Source organism: Atractosteus spatula, chromosome 6 (assembly GCF_055471065.1).
Source record: "Atractosteus spatula isolate fAtrSpa1 chromosome 6, fAtrSpa1.hap1, whole genome shotgun sequence".
In the NCBI taxonomy this organism is placed as follows: domain Eukaryota; kingdom Metazoa; phylum Chordata; class Actinopteri; order Semionotiformes; family Lepisosteidae; genus Atractosteus; species Atractosteus spatula.
Window position 1 is genome coordinate 61,914,413 of NC_142711.1, and position 18,584 is coordinate 61,932,996.

The 18,584-nt window shown below is 38.9% G+C and overlaps 1 protein-coding gene across 3 annotated transcripts; it reads left to right on the forward strand.

The window, feature by feature from the left end:
* Positions 1 to 3,589: 3,589 nt before the first annotated feature.
* slc35b3 (solute carrier family 35 member B3) lies at positions 3,590 to 18,235 on the forward strand. 3 transcript variants are annotated; one of them, XM_088918768.1, is made up of 11 exons: positions 3,590 to 3,746; positions 4,046 to 4,139; positions 4,668 to 4,941; positions 6,149 to 6,270; positions 8,578 to 8,732; positions 10,701 to 10,808; positions 12,345 to 12,442; positions 13,938 to 14,030; positions 14,831 to 14,942; positions 16,229 to 16,298; positions 17,396 to 18,235. In XM_088918768.1, the coding sequence occupies exons 3-11, from the start codon at positions 4,744 to 4,746 to the stop codon at positions 17,544 to 17,546; spliced, it is 1,107 nt and encodes a 368-aa protein (XP_088774894.1). In that variant the 5' UTR covers positions 3,590 to 3,746; positions 4,046 to 4,139; positions 4,668 to 4,743; the 3' UTR covers positions 17,547 to 18,235. The 3 variants fall into 3 exon arrangements, with proteins under 3 accessions (XP_088774894.1, XP_088774895.1, XP_088774897.1); XM_088918769.1 differs by having other exon boundaries at positions 3,594 to 4,503; XM_088918771.1 differs by lacking the exon at positions 4,046 to 4,139 and having other exon boundaries at positions 3,610 to 3,746.
* The last annotated feature ends 349 nt before the right edge of the window (positions 18,236 to 18,584 follow it).

An 18,584-nucleotide genomic window follows, 5' to 3' on the forward strand; every position in this document is an offset into this window, starting at 1 on the left:
TTACAGCAGTTTTTTTGTAACATTGCACTCAGCATGACAGTCCCTAAGAGACACAGACACCATATTTACAGCCTTGTTAAAGTATTCAGTAATGTACAGTAGTCTGCATAGACTGACCTCCTCCTTTCCATCTAACTTTACAAGTATATCCATTTATCAGCCATGATGGATTTGCGTAATATATCTCAGCCTTTTCATGAGATCACAGTAAATAATAAAATAATCATTTACTGATTATTCAAAAAGGTGAGGAGTATCATAATGACTTAGTACCAGACCATAGGGCCTGCAATAAATAAAACCTAGAATACAAATGCCAGCACTGAAGGGCCGTGTAGAACACCTAAATTACTTCCTCCAGCCCAGTAATATCTGGATTAAACATGACATAAAGAAGAGGTGACTGGACTGAAAAGAACTCCCTGTCTTATTTCAAACGAGGAGATTAAAATGCATGTGCATACATTTCTAGGCTGCCCACAATTTATTAACGCAGCTGCAGCTAAGGCAAGGGATTTGGGAATGATTTCTGATTTGCTCAGAGAAAAAGATGGAGGCAACTTTAAATAACGTTTCGAAATTTCATTTCTTGGGCCGAGGAGCGACCATGATAATTCCGGTCTTACTTCCAAGATGAATCAGGCAGAAATATATCCCTGGAAACTGAAGTCAAGTATGAGCATGACCAGGGAAGTCTGAAAGCCGGGGAAACGTTGTGCATCCTGCCTTGTGCTGCAGCAAGTGCCTGTGTTGTCCAATAACCTGAACTGGGTGCAGGAGACTAGGATTTTCACAGATGTTGGAAAGGGCATGCCGTGGAATGGCCAGGAGAGCAAAAAGGCCCTATGCATAGCGGCAAAACGTGGATTAGCCCAGGTTCAGGAGGTCAGACGATGTTGAGAAGAAACCTGTGCCCTCAGGCCTCGGAGGAGACGACCTGGTGCTAGGCGGGCATCCTAGACATCCGAACTCTCAATGCTGAGCGAGGAGGAAAGGGTGACCCGGAAATATATAGCCCCAAATAAAGACAAACTGGAAGGACAAGCAAAGCACAGGGAAACTAGGAACAGGACAGAGTAGGAGCGCCCTCTAGCTGTAGAAGGCATGACAGTACCGCCCCCCCTTCATGGGTAGCTCCTGATGCCCAAAAAACAAATGAGCTGCACAGCACAGGGGGGGGGAAGGAAAAACCTCATTTAACTGAAAGGAAACCTCCGGGAGTCCATGGCTAAGAGCTACCCCATCCTCCAGGGTAAAAACCTTTATTGGGTAGAGGAAGGGTGGGTGGACAATTTAGATCAGCCAGTCTGGGACGCCTTTAGAAGATGGGAGGAAATTAAAGCCCATGGAGGAAACAAAGACGTGGAGAACTCGCAAAAACTCCATTCAGATACACCCAAATAACAGAGGACAAATCCCTGGAGCTGTGATGTGAACCATTAGGCTGCTCCTGTCATTGTGCCAGAGCAGTTCAATTAATTTGGAGTTTGTTGAGGAGGGTTGTGATCCTAGCTACAACAGAAATTAATAATAGAAAGAACTAAGAATGCAGCTACCTTCTGGTTTCAAAAGTGCCTGTCCTCAGGGAACTGTCCATGACCAGGTCAGGTGACGGACAAATCAAACCTCACACCACACCTATGCTATAATAAATAATAGTCCATTGCAATTATACAGTGCTTTTCATCCCAAAGAATCACAAAGTGTTGAGATTTAGAATGGGATCCATTTCATGACCTAAATGCTGCTATGGACAGCAGTTTTCAAGTCTTTTCTCAATGGGGTGAAAACTTTGACTGGGCAACTCAAGGACATCCATTCCTTATTCTTCAGCCACTGCAGTGTAGCTGTGGCCTTGTGCTTTGGATCTTTGTCATGCTGAAAGATGAATATTTGTCCCAGTTTTAGGTCTGAACCAATTTGTCCTCCAAGAGGTACTTTGTTTCCTCTGTGATTAAAACTTAAATGCTGTGTTGTAAACTCCATGCAGGATGTCAGAGGGTTTTCCACTCTGCCATACAGTCTAGCGTGGTGGACTGGGATAGTGTTGAATAATGTACATTTTTCCCATTTCAACCACTTTCCTCCTTACCCGGCTGCTCATCTTAAGAGACAGCCTGGTCTAAGCAGTGTCTGGGTGCCACTTCTTAATGATCGACTTCACCAATATCAAGAGATATTAAGAGTCTTTGAAATGTTCTTATATCCTTCTCCTGATCTTTGCCTTTATACAGGTTTAGCGTTGAGTTTTCTGAAAGCTCCTTAGCCCTCACAGTTGAATCTGCTTGAAATCCATTGGAAGGACCTTGTGGAGACAAATGTATTTATTTTGAGATCACGTGAAACACAATTCTTTCGCACAAACACACTCCACTCAACTAATTTTCTAGATCGTTAAAGTAATTACTGTTTGTGCACTTACTCTGTTGAGGTTTGCCACAGCAAAGGCTTAGAATACTTATGCACGACTTTTCAATTTTTTGTTATATGAATTATGTGGTTTTTTTTCCTTTGAAGATGTGGAGTAGATTGTGTATATAACAAATATGAATAGATACATCAAAGAGTAGCAACAGCAAATATTAAAATGCAACAAAATGTGAATATGGCAAGGTTCTGCAAAAGTTTTCAAGGCTCTTAATAATACTCCATAAAGCTATTTTGGATTAGCATTTAGAACTTCTTTCAAGCTTTTTTATATTAGTGTAAATACTGTTTATATAGAGAGGCAGGTGTTCAGGTAAAGGATTAAGCTTTTTCTTGTTAATTCACAAATGATCTGAATGTCTTTTTTTTTATTTCTGCACACAAACCACAACAACAACAAAAAAAAGAGTAAAAAAAAATTAAAAAAAGTGTGAGATAAAATAAAGCAAAGATGTATTACAAAATTGCCACGTACACTATATGAAATAATTATCTGTTTTTACACATTATACCTAGCAATTTACGCAGGCCCTTGTTACAACAAATCGAATGCTGGTAAAAGAAAAAGAAACATTTGCAACAGACAAACTGCTTTTGTAACTTTTCACACCTGCGTTTGCCTGAAACAAGAAATACAGGTTCATGACATCCGGGTAGCAGAACGACATTAATGTCAATTCTTTGAATTACAGCACCATATTGTTACAAACACATATACTGTAGGAATTTATCATGTATTCTGCATCGCCACCCGATTCAGAAGCACAATAACTACGCATATTACTGGGCTTTTCATTTTTTAAATGATAGATGTGATTCTGCAACTATGAACTTCCTGTCTGGTTCTTTAAAGCTACTTCTTGACTGGACTGGACTGGACACGACACCGGTCATCCGGGACCAGGACTGGAGACCCCCGCGTCTCAGGAGTAGCCGGCTCCAGTCCTGTCGGCTGCTTTGCTGTAGGTTGCTACAGTATAGTTATCTTTAAACCAGCAGTTCACAAAGACACAAGACACCACTGATCACCTTGCCTAACTCCAGCCCGCAAACGCCCAGCCTGCGGACACGGAGACATAGTTACGGTCAGCCGACTGCGCGTGTCCTGCTCGACCAATCACAGAGCGCAGCTCTCGGGGTCAAAGGTCGAGAAAGCGGAAGTTGTTGGCTGCTGCCGGGAGACACGCAGTAGCACCAGGAAGAGAGAAGCACTGCGCTCGAGTGAGGAGTACAAATTATCTTTGTGGAAGAAAAGTTGCACAGTCTTCGCTGAATTTCCGTTTAAAATGGATTGGTCGTGTTTCAAACGAGAGCGTGAGGTGGCTGTTGTTAGAGTGTCATTTAATAGTAACTGAATAATTTGAAGGAATAGTGTATGTGTCCTAATCCCGGAAGTGTCTGTTCTTTTCCATACTGTCGGTAGAAACAGTCGCTTAAGTTTATTTGCACACATTTGTACATTGTAAAAGGCATAAAGGTTTTAAAAAAAATCAGAAAACCCAAAATAAAGTGTCCATTCTATTATGGACCGTAAATGATAAGGTTAGGAGCCTTTCCTTTTACGAAGAACATGGCACGATTAAGGGCTGTGCAATGATGGTTGAATGTTTGTTTTTAGTGCAGTTTGCAAATGTGGACGGTTTAAATATATGTCTCAAGGACGCCAGGCATTTCAGATGCAACTCCCAGATCTGTTGACGTAAAGTGCACAGGTAAGGCCGGGGTGGGTGACCGTGCCATCGATATGTAATGACGTGGTCATCGATTAAAGAACCAGCCACCAGCAGAATGGAAACAGGGCACGGTTAAACTGTCCCTCTCTGGATCTTCTCGATAGCGGCGTGTTTGTAACGATATCATGGAACAACATATTTTCACTAATTAGTTTAAAAATGCCTAACTAGATAAGAGGGGTTTCGTTGCTTGGGTTGTTGGGTGCAGTCGAGCACAACAATATGGTACAGTATAAGTAGTTCAGGTGGGGAGCTGCGTCAGCATGCGTAGGATGCAAAGGAACAAGTAATAGGAAAAAAGAAGAAAGAAAACACAACTTTTCGGCCGTGGAGCCTTCTTCAGGTGTATATGGTATAAGTACTAGGCAATTGATAAAGCCCTGAATCTAAAATTACAACTTTTTGCTGTTTTTTCTCCCTTATGTTCCTTACATGGGCTAATCTTAGATTGCCAGTTATTACTCCATTCATGCCATCAGTGATAAATAGTATCTCTATTTTCTTTAGCTTCCATGCATACGGTTGGTATTGGGCCGTTCAAAGCTCGACGCGAACAATAAGTGCCAAGTTTGGACTGATAGACATGAAATACAACAACTCCAGGAAACACATCTCCATCTCTATACCCTCCTCCACAACTGACGCCATGTCTCCTCATATCAAGTCTGTGGAGGAGCTGCGAGTGCTGGGGATCAATCTCACCAGCTTCAGTCAGCCAGCCCAGTTTTTCATCTGTGTCGCAGGAGTTTTTGTGTTTTATTTAGTCTACGGTTACCTGCAGGTAAGCCCGACCTGGGGAACATTAAGAGGTGTTTGGCTTAAGATATATCTATTCTATGTTTCGCCCTCACACAGATTAGAGCAAACACGTTCATGGACGTTCTTAAAAGGCAATTGCAAACCTTTAGATTTAAATTTGCAGTACTTAGAGAATTTTGTTTTTCCAAATGATACCAAAAGAACTTCTTCAGATCAGTGAAGTGTGACTTTATTTGATTAAAATGCGTTCTAGAATAAACTTTAAAGATGTACCATAGCCATTTTATCAAGAATTTATTTTAAAATATCTATTTAAATGCACTAGAATGTTATTAGTTCCATTGTTTTATTTGAATGAAAATGCACAACTGATGATATGCACCTTTTGTATTAACACAGCTAACAAATGTCTTTTGGAGACTTATGTCTATTTAAATATTTATTATTATATAAAAAAAGATCACTGCTATGTGGAGGTATTGCAGTAGGTGTTTAAATGCCTGGACTTGCAAAATGGAATAAAAGGGGATGTAGAATAGGACCTAGTCATCTCCCAACCCTCTCAAGTACGGAGCAGTTGTTACATGACATAATAAGTTAATATGTAATGTTTAAGGTAATAAGAAGGCATTAATGCAGGCTTAGTGCAGGTGTGATGTTCCCTGTTTATTACATCAGCACTAGAATTTGAGGAGCAGATGAGTTTACAACTCGGTGGAATTTTGATATTGCAGGCTGGTTTGCTTTGGTAAACCATCCAGAATGAAGTTACAGCAGGTAATAAAAAGTTGTGCTGGAGCCTGATCTTCTATAATGCTTGTATTCAATTTGGGTGTTAAAGTTATTTAATCTGTTTCCATAGCTGTATTCATTTGGTACTGTAAATTTTACTTTGAGGTTTTTATTTGGGGGGGGGGGCGTTGGTAGCTCATTTCTGTGTGATCTTATTCTTGACAAATGATAGATGTTCCAAAATTAAGCTGTTTTGAACTCCAGAAATGCAGGTTGTGATTCAGTGTTTTAAATGCAAGCCAGAATTGCTCTGTAGTCGTTAACAAAGCAGCAGTACTACAGCACAGATGACAAATCCCTGAGCAATGTAACAATAGGTGCATGGTGAATAGAAAAGATGCTTTATATGAGTGCATAGCTTGCAAAATACATTTACAGCTTTAAAATGAAGCATGCACTCATTGGGCTTTATAATGTTCTTCTTTTGCTTCCTTTAGGAGCTTATATTTTCAGTGGAAGGTTTTAAACCCTTTGGGTGGTATCTCACATTAGTGCAATTTGGATTTTATTCCATGTTTGGATTAGTGGAATTGCAGCTCACCCAGGATAAAAGGAGAAGGTAAGGAAGCTGATTATTTAATTATTTTCATTGCTGTTTTGTTCGGTCTAGGTTAGTTATTTGTTATTCCTATGTTTCTATTACCTAAAAACAATATACGCTTAGTTATCTCTCTTTTCCTTTTTTCTTGACTTTAAAAGAAACCAAAATGTTTCTCTCATAGACCGTTTAATTCTGAATTTAATCTTTCAAGTCATTGTAAAAACATTTTGAGAAAACTGTTGGAGATGCATGATAAACCAAGAATCTTCAGATTAGATCCATGTTAACCCACAGCACTGCTGGTAGTCACACTTTGAACATGGGTCTGATAACCCTGTTTCTCTACATGTGATATAATAGTAGAACAGACATTTTATCTTTCAACCTGTGAAAAAGTAATGTGTAAAAAGACAGGCAGATTAATTTAAAATTCCCTAAAATTGAATTTTATTTTATTGTATGTTTGTGATTTTTACTTATTCATAGCCTAAGGTGCTCAGGCCTTACCTCTTCATTGTAGTATTTCATGGAGCATATGGTTTACTTTAAAAAAATACCCAAACTCTTCTGCACACAAGATTTAAACAGAAATTAGAACTGTTTCACAGAAGGCCATGTGTTGGCTTGGTGTACATGATCTCCTGTATGTTGAGTCTCGGAAAGGGAAAGAAGACGCTGTTTCTCTTGTTCATGATGTAAACATTTGAAGCACATGACTTCACATCTCGGTAGACCCTGAGTATGTGCTACTACAAGAAAGTATGATTTTTTTGGCATGAGGCGGACAGCACTTTTAAGATCTTAAGTTTGTGCTGTCCTTTAACATGTTTACTAAAAGTAAACACAACCAGTCATTATCAAATTACACTATTAAGAATTATCCTTTACTTTGTAGAATTTTTTCTATTTCTTCTATTTTTTCAGTGCCCTTTATTGCACAAAATTGAGATATAAGGCAGAATGCTATTTGCAGTGTGAAGAAAAAGTGCGGAATAGGGTACTGCGTTTCGGCTCTTCCAGTGAAGGTGTTGTCCCAAGCGTAAGGTCACAGCCGGTCTCCTCGACTGGCTGAGCGACGCCGAGGGTGGGGTGGGGTTAGTCAGACAGGACCTGCTCTGCTCCCAGCAACACTGCTGCCTCTGCGCCTGCTGGGTGCCGTGAGCGAGGATCTCAAAGTGTGGGGCTGTGTTGCTAGTGCCGTGTTACAAGACGAGTGGCTTGAAGGTGAGCAGGGTGGAGGAGGAAGCAGCCACACTTCCTCGTTCTCCCCTGTGCGCAGTTGCTGGGAGGTCTGCTCATATGAAAGGTAGTGGAGCTTCCCCCTGTATCCCTCACTACCTCCCGCGTCCAAAATGGCAGAAACGGTGACCGAGCAGGCCTGGGACAGTATGAAGCACTGCAGGAGGGACACTTGCATGCGTGAGATACGCAAGCACTTGCTGGTCCACACTCGCTGCCATAGTGCCATGGCTTAGCGAGATAGGGGGGGAGCACTCCCTGAAGCCCTTTGTTCCCCTGTGATCGATCCAGGTGTGTATAAAAGTCCCAGAAGGACTATTCTACAGCTGCATTGAAGCTGAGACACCTGGAATCCATAATCCCAAATCCAGTCACAAGAAGCCGGTGTGCACTGCAGGCAGCCCTGCAGTGGTAAGAGACAATACTGATCCCTGGCCTGCCAATGAACCAGTTAAACTGAGCTGAACTAGTCTGTTGAACAGGTAGACATCGTCAGCGTCCCCCTCTGCCAGTTCATGTCGCATTCCTGGAGTCCATCTGCCCCCTCTGTGCCTTGACGCCTGCATGTCTGCGTTTGAGCTAATAGCGGACACACCATGCTCTGATCACTAGCGTAGGGCACCTGCCGGACGATGCTTTCGAGCTATTGCCAGGATGTTGTTAAGAAATGATAGGAAAAATCAGTCTTAAATTATAGACGAGCATTTTCCATCCTTCATTTTCATCTCAGGGTTGCATTTGAGCACACACTGACAAACAGGCACCTGCACAGTTTCAGTGCCACTATTAATCCTGCTGTTAAACTCGACTCCTTTGCTTCTCATGTGTCTGTAATACTCATGCTTAGTATTTTAACACTGTCCCATTTTACTGCTCACATGTTTTCCTTTGCAGTTCGTTTACTTCATCTGCATTGCAACCTGCACCATTTCACTCCCACACGGCACCGTGCAGACTGCTCCACCAGCCACACGTTATTTTCCTTTTATAAGTGTTAAGTCTCCGTGGAGAACACTGTCAGTCGGAATAAAAGTATGCTGTACATGTGGGTGTATAACTTCTTTTTTTTTCTTGTTTATTACACAGAATACCTGGGAAAACGTATATGATGATAGCGTTTTTAACAGTTGGGACAATGGGCTTGTCAAACACATCACTAGGATATTTAAATTATCCAACGCAAGTCATCTTTAAGTGCTGTAAACTCATACCGGTTATGATTGGGGGTGTCTTTATACAAGGTAAACCTTTAAGTCTTCTATTTAATTATCTTTAATGCAGCCACATTTTTACAGTATGGAAAAGAAAGGTGTCTCTTTTTTAAATTCATCCTTTGCAGCAGGTTAGGCTCTCCGGCGCCTTACTTTTTTGCTATAATTTTTTTCTCTTTTTCCACATAATTGGTTCGTTTTTCCTTTTCATTTTAGACAAATTGCACAGGGTGGTTACTTAGTACTCATTCTTTCATCCCGGGTTGTCTTCAGAGCGCTCCATTGGGCCGATCATGTGTTTTGTGATGGGGACTGTTGTCCCCCGGGGGGGAGGGTGAAATCGACTGTACTCCCTTGTGATGTGAGCCCGATCTGTGATTCGGGCTTTCAAAGGAGAATGGCTTCAAAGGCTGTTGAATGAACTTGCTGCATCACCTAATCATCCTCAAGGCATTAGTGCTTTTTAGCAAGACTTTTGTTGTCTGCCTTTGCATGTGTCCATTCTACCCCCATTTTTCTCTCCAATTTTTTTAAAATGAAAACTATGGTTACCTCTTGTAATCCACAGTCTGCTCAGTAGATTGTACCTGGTGTTCAACCCTGATTATTTAAACCAGGCCTGAGACCTCTTTGTTAAATGCCCATCACCTGAAGCAGCAGCCCGGGAATCTCGCACTCATTCTGCCTTTTTCCTCTTCCGACAACATCCCCTTCAGCATCTCACTCTTCACAATGGGAAATTGATTTTATTAGCCTGCAAAGCCCCTTTTTAAATAGGACTTTCAATAAAACAATTAATGTTTTACAAACATCTTTTACTTTTTTTCCCCCACCTTCAACACATGTGGAGTGTTTTAAATAGGGAATTTTGGAGGATATTAGTGTGTGAGAATCTCCCTGCCCCTCACCTAAGTACCCACTACCCAGCATCCTCATCTCAGCCTGGTCTTGTTTCTGTATTGTAGCGAGCGCTCCAGGTTCTGTGTCAGACAGGCTGGAGGCGGCTTTACAGGCTCTCTGACAGTTTTATTGCTCGTTTCGTGACGGTGGGGTGTGCTGATCATGGATACGGGGGGAAAAAATGTTCAGGCTGGACATAGGAGGAGGGGTTCATGTTCTTTATTTTAAACTGATTTCTAAAAGTTTGTGATGACTGTTGTTTCTTTTAGTTGGTCACTATAAATTAAAGTTACATTTAATTTAAATTTAAAGCCAATGCATTAGTACTTTAATTACTGTATTAAGGATGGTTACTTATGCCTTTTAACCATACATACCCTAAGCTGTAGTACATTATCCGATGGTATAGGGTTGGACTTGGTTATGTGTGAATTTGGCTGTCAGTGAACCTTGTGTGAATGTCGAGACCCCATTGTAGTTGTTTCTGTGACTTAATGTATAGAGAGAAAGGCAGCTCTTCTATAAAGGACATTTTATATATTTTACATTCCTGATATGTAAACACCGTTCCTGCCAGTCACACCGTAATAGTTTAGAGGTTTAGGTTTTTTTTTTTTGATTGAAGGGTTCTCGTGCATCTTGTTTAATGTTCTTTGCATTACTCAGTTTTTGAAGTTGCAGTCTGCAGGAAGAGCTGTGAAACTTGCGTCCACCTTTTGTCTTCTCAGATGTGTGCTGAATGCCATTACCAGAGTGCTCTTGAGAAAAAGTACAGCAAGATTCAATGTAGAAATGGATCTGTTAGGGTGTTTTGGAAGGGCAGCAGTGTAGAGAAGAGTCCAGGGCCCTGGACTGGAAGCTTGTGGGTTCACACACACCTCTGTTGCGCCCTTGAGCTGGAAACTGCATTCAGTTTGCTCCAGGGAAATGTTCAGCTGCATAAATGGTGTAAATTTCTCTTCGATTTAAAGCTTGAGCTAAATTAATTATCATGGTCTTTGCCAGATGGAGAAGACAGGCCAATTGGTCTTTTCTCATTTGTGACCTTTCCTATGTTCTTGTGGAAAAATCTTCAAATGTGTGTTAATTGTTTTACAGGAAAGCGTTACAACGTCATGGATGTGTCAGCTGCTGTTTGTATGAGTTTGGGTCTCATTTGGTTTACCTTGGCAGACAGTAAAATAGCTCCAAACTTTAATGTGACAGGTAAAGTAACATTTACATTTAGTCTTTGAAATATTTATAGTTTATTGAAGGTATAATGCAAAATAAATACTGTACCTATGAGGAGCACACATGTATGATCTCTTTTGTGGCTGCCAATTGTAATCAGGAAAAAGGTATGGAAATTTGCATACATTTGGTATTGTTGCCTAAAAAGGATTAAACACATGGCTCTGTATATTGTATATTTTAATTGCCAAAGAACAGCATGCAGACACTAACATAAGGGATTGTCAATATTGAGATGCTGATAAATGTGCAGGATATTAGAGACAAACAAAGAGCACTTCTGATTGTTATTCACATATTTGGCTTGAATGTTTATCTTTTTAAAGGGCATTAAAGAACATTTAATTTGACCCAAAGTAGTTGGTTCAAATGGATTATCAGTGTTATAATATTAACACTTTTAACACTTAACCAGAAAATTGATAACTTTGCATAACCTGAATTTTCTGCAGTCTTTCTTAAGAAAATTAATGGTATAGCAGCCTACGTATGGATCAGGTCTGGTAAAAGACAGCCACTGAAATTCTCCATCAGCTGTGAAGCTGGAACACCTTAAAATATATTAAATGGCCACTTTAAAAGATGCCCCTCAGGCAAATCTATTCGCCACTTGAATTTAAACAGAATGCACTAACTCCCGCAGACAGTAACTCTTGTTTTATTATTATTGCATGTATATTTTTATATGCTGTAGTCCAAAAGAAGAAATGCCTGTACAGCAAATAGAATATCAAGCTAGGGACTGCAACTCGAAGGGCAAGTGTAGTTTTTCATTTAACAGCAGCCTCAAAATAAATCCCTTTTACTTACTCTTAAAATTCCTTCTTTATTGAATATGAGATTGCTTTGTGGCAGCCTTGATTCTGAGTCCAGAAGTACGGGAGAAATGCAGGTGCATGGTGTGATATGCCGGGATGCTAGAGACCACGTACAACAAGACATACTGTTTTTGACACCAAGTCAAATACTTTCTTAGCAATCGGTGTGCTCTCATGTATAGTGAAATGACTTTGTTGTATCAGAGTATTAACTCCGAGATGATAAATGCATAGAAATGCTCATGCCTTGGGCAATTCGAGCTAGTTCATAGTCACCAAAGACTAAATTTCCTTTCCAATCACATTATTGAACATGTTACCGAAGGAGCTGAAGCTAAAATAGAACATCGGGATCACTAGGCGTTTTTTTCCTGCCCTATCCTGCGTTTTTCTGTTATGATTGTTAATACCGTTTGCGTTTTTAGATAAACCTGTTGTATCACGGTGCAGTTTACAATGCAAAGTGGTCTATATTGGACTATATTGGAGGAATTTGTAAGGGAAGTGCATCCCACTAGGCGCAAGACTTCCATGGTTCCTGTGCTACATGTAAATATAGTGCTGTGTTACGTATAGATATACATATAACGAAAGACACTATATTAAATAAATTGTTATGGTTTTGAAACGTTGCTGGCTTATTTGCAATCCGTGTTATAAGTCATGCTCTGCGTTTCTGTGCTGTTCACAGGGGTGCTGCTGATCTCTCTGGCCCTCTGTGCCGATGCTGCAATAGGGAATGTGCAGGAGAAGGCCATGAAGCTGCACAATGGTTCAAATTCAGAGATGGTAAGCAATATTTTCAACATAACATCACTTGATTTAAATCCTGTGCTTTCGCTATATGTGCTAACATTTCTTTTTTTTTATTGTTTCCACACATTTTTTTAGATAATGTAAATAGTGATGAGTCTTTTTCATAAGTAGGCTCTTCTAGTTCAGTGTTACCATTTTGTATTTATAGTTTACTGCATGGAATACTTTACACATGTTAAACATCATCTTCCAAGTCTTTTCCTGGCCTTGAATTTTATCTTAATCATTTTGAATTCCATTTGGTGATTCCGTGGTGTTTGCCCATACTACTGTTTGTGTATGTGATTAGTTTACTGACCGTAAACTACAGTAGATTAATGATATGATTTAAGAAGAGCAGGGGTACTTGTAAAGATTCCTCTGGTACTCCACTAATTGCGTCATCACAATTTGACCTTTAATCCCTGTCTTGATGCTATTTTCTGTTAATCAATTCTGAGTCTAAACACACACATTTCCCTGAATACCTACCTGTAATTTGATAACTTATTTTTATGAAAAACTTTATCAGAAGCCTCCTTAAACTCTGTGCATGTTTCGATATAGGTGATCCCCTAGTTTAGATCTAATATTGTGGTCCATAATCTTTCATGTAATAGAAGTCAGATTCATGGATGATTACTGCATTAGCAATTCTTCCAGTCTATAGGCACTATACCTATACGGTATATACTATTACCCCTGTGTGGAGTGACCATGAAGGAGTCGAATCAGTAGCTTATCAATTACATCTCGTTTCCTTAAGTCTAATTGATGGATACCACGTGGTCCTGAAATTTGTTGATCTTGTGTGCTTCTAGCACCCGAAACACTTCTGCCTTTTCTGTGTTAATGCTATTAAATAAAAACCTTCCACTGCAAATTGTTAACTCATTCCTTAGCAAACAACTGAAGAACAATACTCATTAAGTACATCATTTCCCTTTTTATTCTCTGTACGTTTCTTATGATTGCTCGGGAAAACATTTTACTACATTCTTTATAGTCCTTTTTTTGCTTCCTTTTGTGTTTATAGTACTGAAAAAAACTTGTTACATCTCAGTTGCGGTATTCCTTTCCTTTTTTGTCTTGCCCTTTCTGATATCTGTAATTCATTGTGTTCCTTTCCTTTAACTGGATCCTGTAGTTCTTTTTAAATCATTTTATAAAGTGCTTTCTTTCCCTTATATTTCCTACCTGATTTGTGGAATCATTTGGGATACTGTTTTTTTTTTTTTTACGAGTTAAAGGTGTCATATGCTTCGCTCAGAACTGTCACTGTTCATTCTTGATGAATTTCGTATTTGTTCTATGTGGTTTTAGCTGACTTAATCCCTGTCTCGGTCCTACAAAGCTTCTAATGTTAATGTTTAGAATGTTTTCTAAGTGTTTTAACCTTCTAATGATGATGTTATTTCCGCAGATTGATTTAGTCATTGATGTAATGTGTGTGAACTGGACACACGTCTTTGTTTCTTTTCTCTTTCAGGTCTTGTATTCCTATTCAATAGGTTTTGTGTATATATTAATTGGCTTGTTCTTCATGGGCGGACTAAGTCCTGCAGTGTCCTTTTGCTCTCAGGTATTTTAAGTTGTTTTTATTTTATTAAAAAAAGTTCTGCTGCTTTTAGCTGAGCTGTAAAGCCCCCCCCCCCCCCTTCAGTTAATCAGCTTGTGTTACTTCCCTCTGAGTCCCATTTATGTTAATCCTCCCTAACCTCGCTGCAGCCTTTGTTTAACACTACTCTTTTATCAGCATGTGTTGATCTGGGAATCTCTGTCCCCCCCTTTCTCCTGGTTCTCCACCTGCCTTGTTGATCTGGATAGGTTTGCTTTTCGTGCTTCAGTGGTGTCCCCCACGGCTGTGTGTTGGGTCCCCTGCCCTTCTCTCTTTACATGCACTCCCAAGAACCCCTGATCTCACAGCTTCTCGTACCATTTCAATCATCGGCGGGTGACGTTCGGAGACTTTTCCGTTTTTTCCTCCCACCGGTACCCTCATCTCCTCCCACTGAACCAGACCTGCTCCATCCCCGATCATCTCTCAGCACCTCCTCAGGGCTCATGTTTTAGACAGCCCCTGCGATCTCTCTCAGCCCGTCATCTACTACTCGCCCAGACTGCCCTCAGCAGCGGCAGGGGGCGAATACAGTGTGTTGTAATTTACATACCATTTTCATTCTGCTCTGAACAGGCATTGCACTTTCAGCACTTGCTTGCCACTTATGTCTTGTCATTTGTATATAAACAATATACAGTACTATATGAAATTGTAAATTGTATATGATTTTTTTACTTCATTTGCATTTTTATATTTACTTTATGTGCAACTTAAAATGTTGTAGATAAACAAGTTATAGATGTATATTTCATTCTTTTCAGCATCCTGTGAAGACCTATGGGTATGCATTCTTCTTCTCTCTCACTGGATATTTTGGCATCTCATTTGTGCTTGCATTGATCAAGCTCTTTGGTGCTCTTGTTGCAGTTACCGGTAAGAAGAAACTTTTTCATAATTGAATTTAGAAAGTCTCATCCTTAAAAATTCCAAAAGCAGCTGCATATTTAGTACAGCCACCCAATCAAAAGTCAAATCCATTTTCTTATCCTGCGTTTTATCTAATGATTACTGATTTTTGTCTGTCTAGCTTCTGTCTTCTTTTACCAATTTAAAAGAGTAATTGTAATTGTGGGAATCATACATGTAATGTTCTTGTTGTCTCCTGATTTCTATCAAATAGTTTTAATCATTTTTATTTCTGTCTTGTTAGTATACTATCACAGGGGAAAAAGAGTTTGTGTTTTTCATATACCATACTACCAGCTGACCAATTCATATGACCTGTAAAGATTATTTGCTTCCTCATTTTGTTTCTTTATTTTTGAGAGTCTGATTTTATTAGATTTCTCTGACTTCTCCGAAATAAACTTGGTGGAAGACAGGATTTTCTAGGGCAATTAATCCGATTTGTTTTGTTCCTTGCAAATATACTGAGGTACTCACTTCTAAGTTTCCATAGAAGCATTTTATATGTAACTCTGACTTAGGTGTTAGAGAAAAAAATAGTGCTTAAAAGTCTTCTCCAAGTGCTGTGTTTTGTTTGTGCATTCGCTATGAGTATTCAGATCAGTCTGAAATGTAACTTAAAGTATTTGTATATTTGTATTATATTTAAATCAATCAAGTACAGTAACTGTTTTCTTTCCTAAAATAGCTAGCGTCTAAGAAAAGACGCATGAATTTGTGTCATTGTAGACCAAAATCATGTAATTTCGAGGAAAGCTTTTGAATTCCTCTGAAAATAGATTGATTTAAGATTTGGGGAGAAACTGTTTTTGTAAGCAGTTAGATTCACACTGTTGCTGAAGTAATCTATAACAGTTCCCTAAATCACCTATGCTGCAACATTGCAGAGGTATTAATGATCTTTTTTATATACTTTATGCACTTACTATTTTTGTTAAGAGAAATTCCTACTCTATAAATTAACAGCAATTGTATTAGAGTTGAAGATGATAAGATTAAATGTTCAAATTGTTTAAATAACCTTTATGATATCTGAGTTATTAACTTGAAATTTGAAGGAGAATGTGAATTAAACTATGCTGGATAAATACAGTTATTACAATATTTTTAAATACAGTGACCTGAAATACTGTAGAGCAAAATTGTTTTTTTTCTTCTCTGAAATATGTCAATGCCCAGAGAAATATGGTTTAGCAAGCATTTATGCTGTGCACACAAGCAGTTTATAATTTTTATTTTAATATTAATTTCAGTGACCACAGGGAGAAAAGCAATGACGATCGTGCTTTCGTTTCTTTTCTTCTCAAAGCCTTTCACTTTTCAGTAAGTATCATTAACCTGCACTTTCGAAATCTAGCTGATGGTGTTTAGCTGGATTTGTGTATTCAGCTATTTCACATTGTATTTACCCTGCTAAACTAAAGGGTCTCAATGCCCAGGCTTAATGTGTAACCATTTTTGTCACTTTCTTTAGTCATTTAGGTTCTGTTTGAATCATTTTAAAATTTTACAGTGTTAGTGTAAAAGAGTTACAGTTGTAAAGAAATTATATTGTATTCACAAAACTTATACTTAACAACTAGTTAACAAAAACTCTATAGTTTTTTTTAAAAGGTAACATTTAAAATGATGTAATAAAAAAAGCTTTCTTTCTTTTACTTTTAGAGAAAAGTCTTTCTGTAGTCTCTGATGTCTTTTTGGTTTGTCACTTAAATTTTCATATTACAGCATTTTTCAAGTACTTTTGTTCTGGTTTTGTTTTTCCTGCTTAATATAGACAAGATCCCTAAAACTCTATTTGATATATAATTTGGAATGAAGTGTGAATAGTAGGCAAAGGATCTCAGGCTGCTTACATACCTAAAGAGACATTTGAGGGTATTGGACAAACAGTCCTAGTCGAGAGAAACAATGTCCACACTTAGTACTCAAGATACTCATTACTTAAGATATCTTATGCAACCATGGCTTGGATCCATGTAATAGTTCAAGGAGCATGGCACCATAGGATGATAAGAATATTGCATATGTTTTTGAATAGTAGAACTAAACTAAGGTTCATGCAAAATAAAGCTGAGTCTAACCTTATTGTGTATGGTAGAGAGGAGTAAACGTTTCCTCTGCGTTGCTGAGGATACATTCTTGTTTTATCTTGCCTCAATTTGCCTGCAAATGATAAAAAAACAGCGATATGCCTGAATGAGTATCATGGGGTTATGTAAATTATGTGTAATTATGTGATAGTGTCTTATTAAAAAAATGTTTATCATATCAAGTAAGTTAAAGCTGTGCAGTGGAGAGAGCAATGCAGTAGGTGGTGATGCAGCGCATTTACCTGGGAGACCATGTAATCCATCCCCAGCATTAACAAAGGTATATATAAAATTGATTTTGTATTTCTTTTTATTATTGTTATTCAGGTACGTGTGGGGTGGCCTTCTGGTCGTGCTTGGGATTTTCCTGAATGTTTATAGCAAAAATAGGGACAAAATGAAATTGCCGTCTCTGGCGGACGTGAGGAACAGGATCTTATCGGTAAAAAAGACAAGATCATTGTCTCAGACTGTGTGAACGGCACCTCATCGTGTCTCATTCCTGGCTTAACAAAGATGTCGGAGACCGGGAGCTCGGGGCTGAGGGTACAGTGCCCACAGAGATCCTTCTTGTTAATTGCTGGTTGGTGGCAGGAACTCCTGCAAGAGTTTTTGAAAGAAAAGGAAATGGCTCACCTGGCCAGAGGACACAATCCTGCTCTGAGATTAAATATAATGGCTAATTTAATTTTAAATCAAGTTGGAATTGGGGAACCTAAAAAATGGCATTCTTAATGACTGTGTCCACATTGAATGTGTACCAAAACATATTCTAAACAACTTATTTTCTACTGTAAATGACACAGGTGTCGAGATATTTATGCATCCCATTTCATTTATATATATATATCTGTTGCTTTGAGGTTGTTTTTTATAAATGTCTCAAATCCATTCCATTCAGAATAAATTTTAAGAATATGCCTACGTTTAAACTGTCAAAACGGAAAATCATAACCATTGTGCATTCCTCCTGTTTTTTGTGAAAAGCAAATACCTTACTTGTAGAGCTGATTTCCTCAGAAATTGTGATTTCCTGGGTATTTTTCCAATCATTCTGTCTCCTGGAAAAGGGTTGGTGAAGGTATAGCCGATGAATGTGAAAAGTTAGCTCATGAAAGTAAGAGATCCTGTTTTTAAGAAAAACAGTAAAAGTTTTTTTTTTTTACTTTGAGCACTGCTCTGTTTCTTTGGTACTGAGTTCTGGTTACTAATAATTTCTTATCTGCTTCGTATAGAAGTGAGTCAAATCACTTCTGCAGTCAGCAGAAAGCATTTGTGATCCGACTGTATTTTCCATTTAGTAAGTTAACCTTTCAGTAATGTTTTCACAAATGACAAGATTTCACAGTGGGATTTCAAGAAGTGTGATGGGTTCTTTCAGTGCTATGAACAGATGGGAACATGTTTCTCTACTTTTTAGAAGAGTTTGCATGTTCCTGCCTCTGTGCACTGGTTTTGAGTTGCTTTTGGAAACCCAGCAAAAGTAAATCCAATTGAAATATCACGGCCACACATC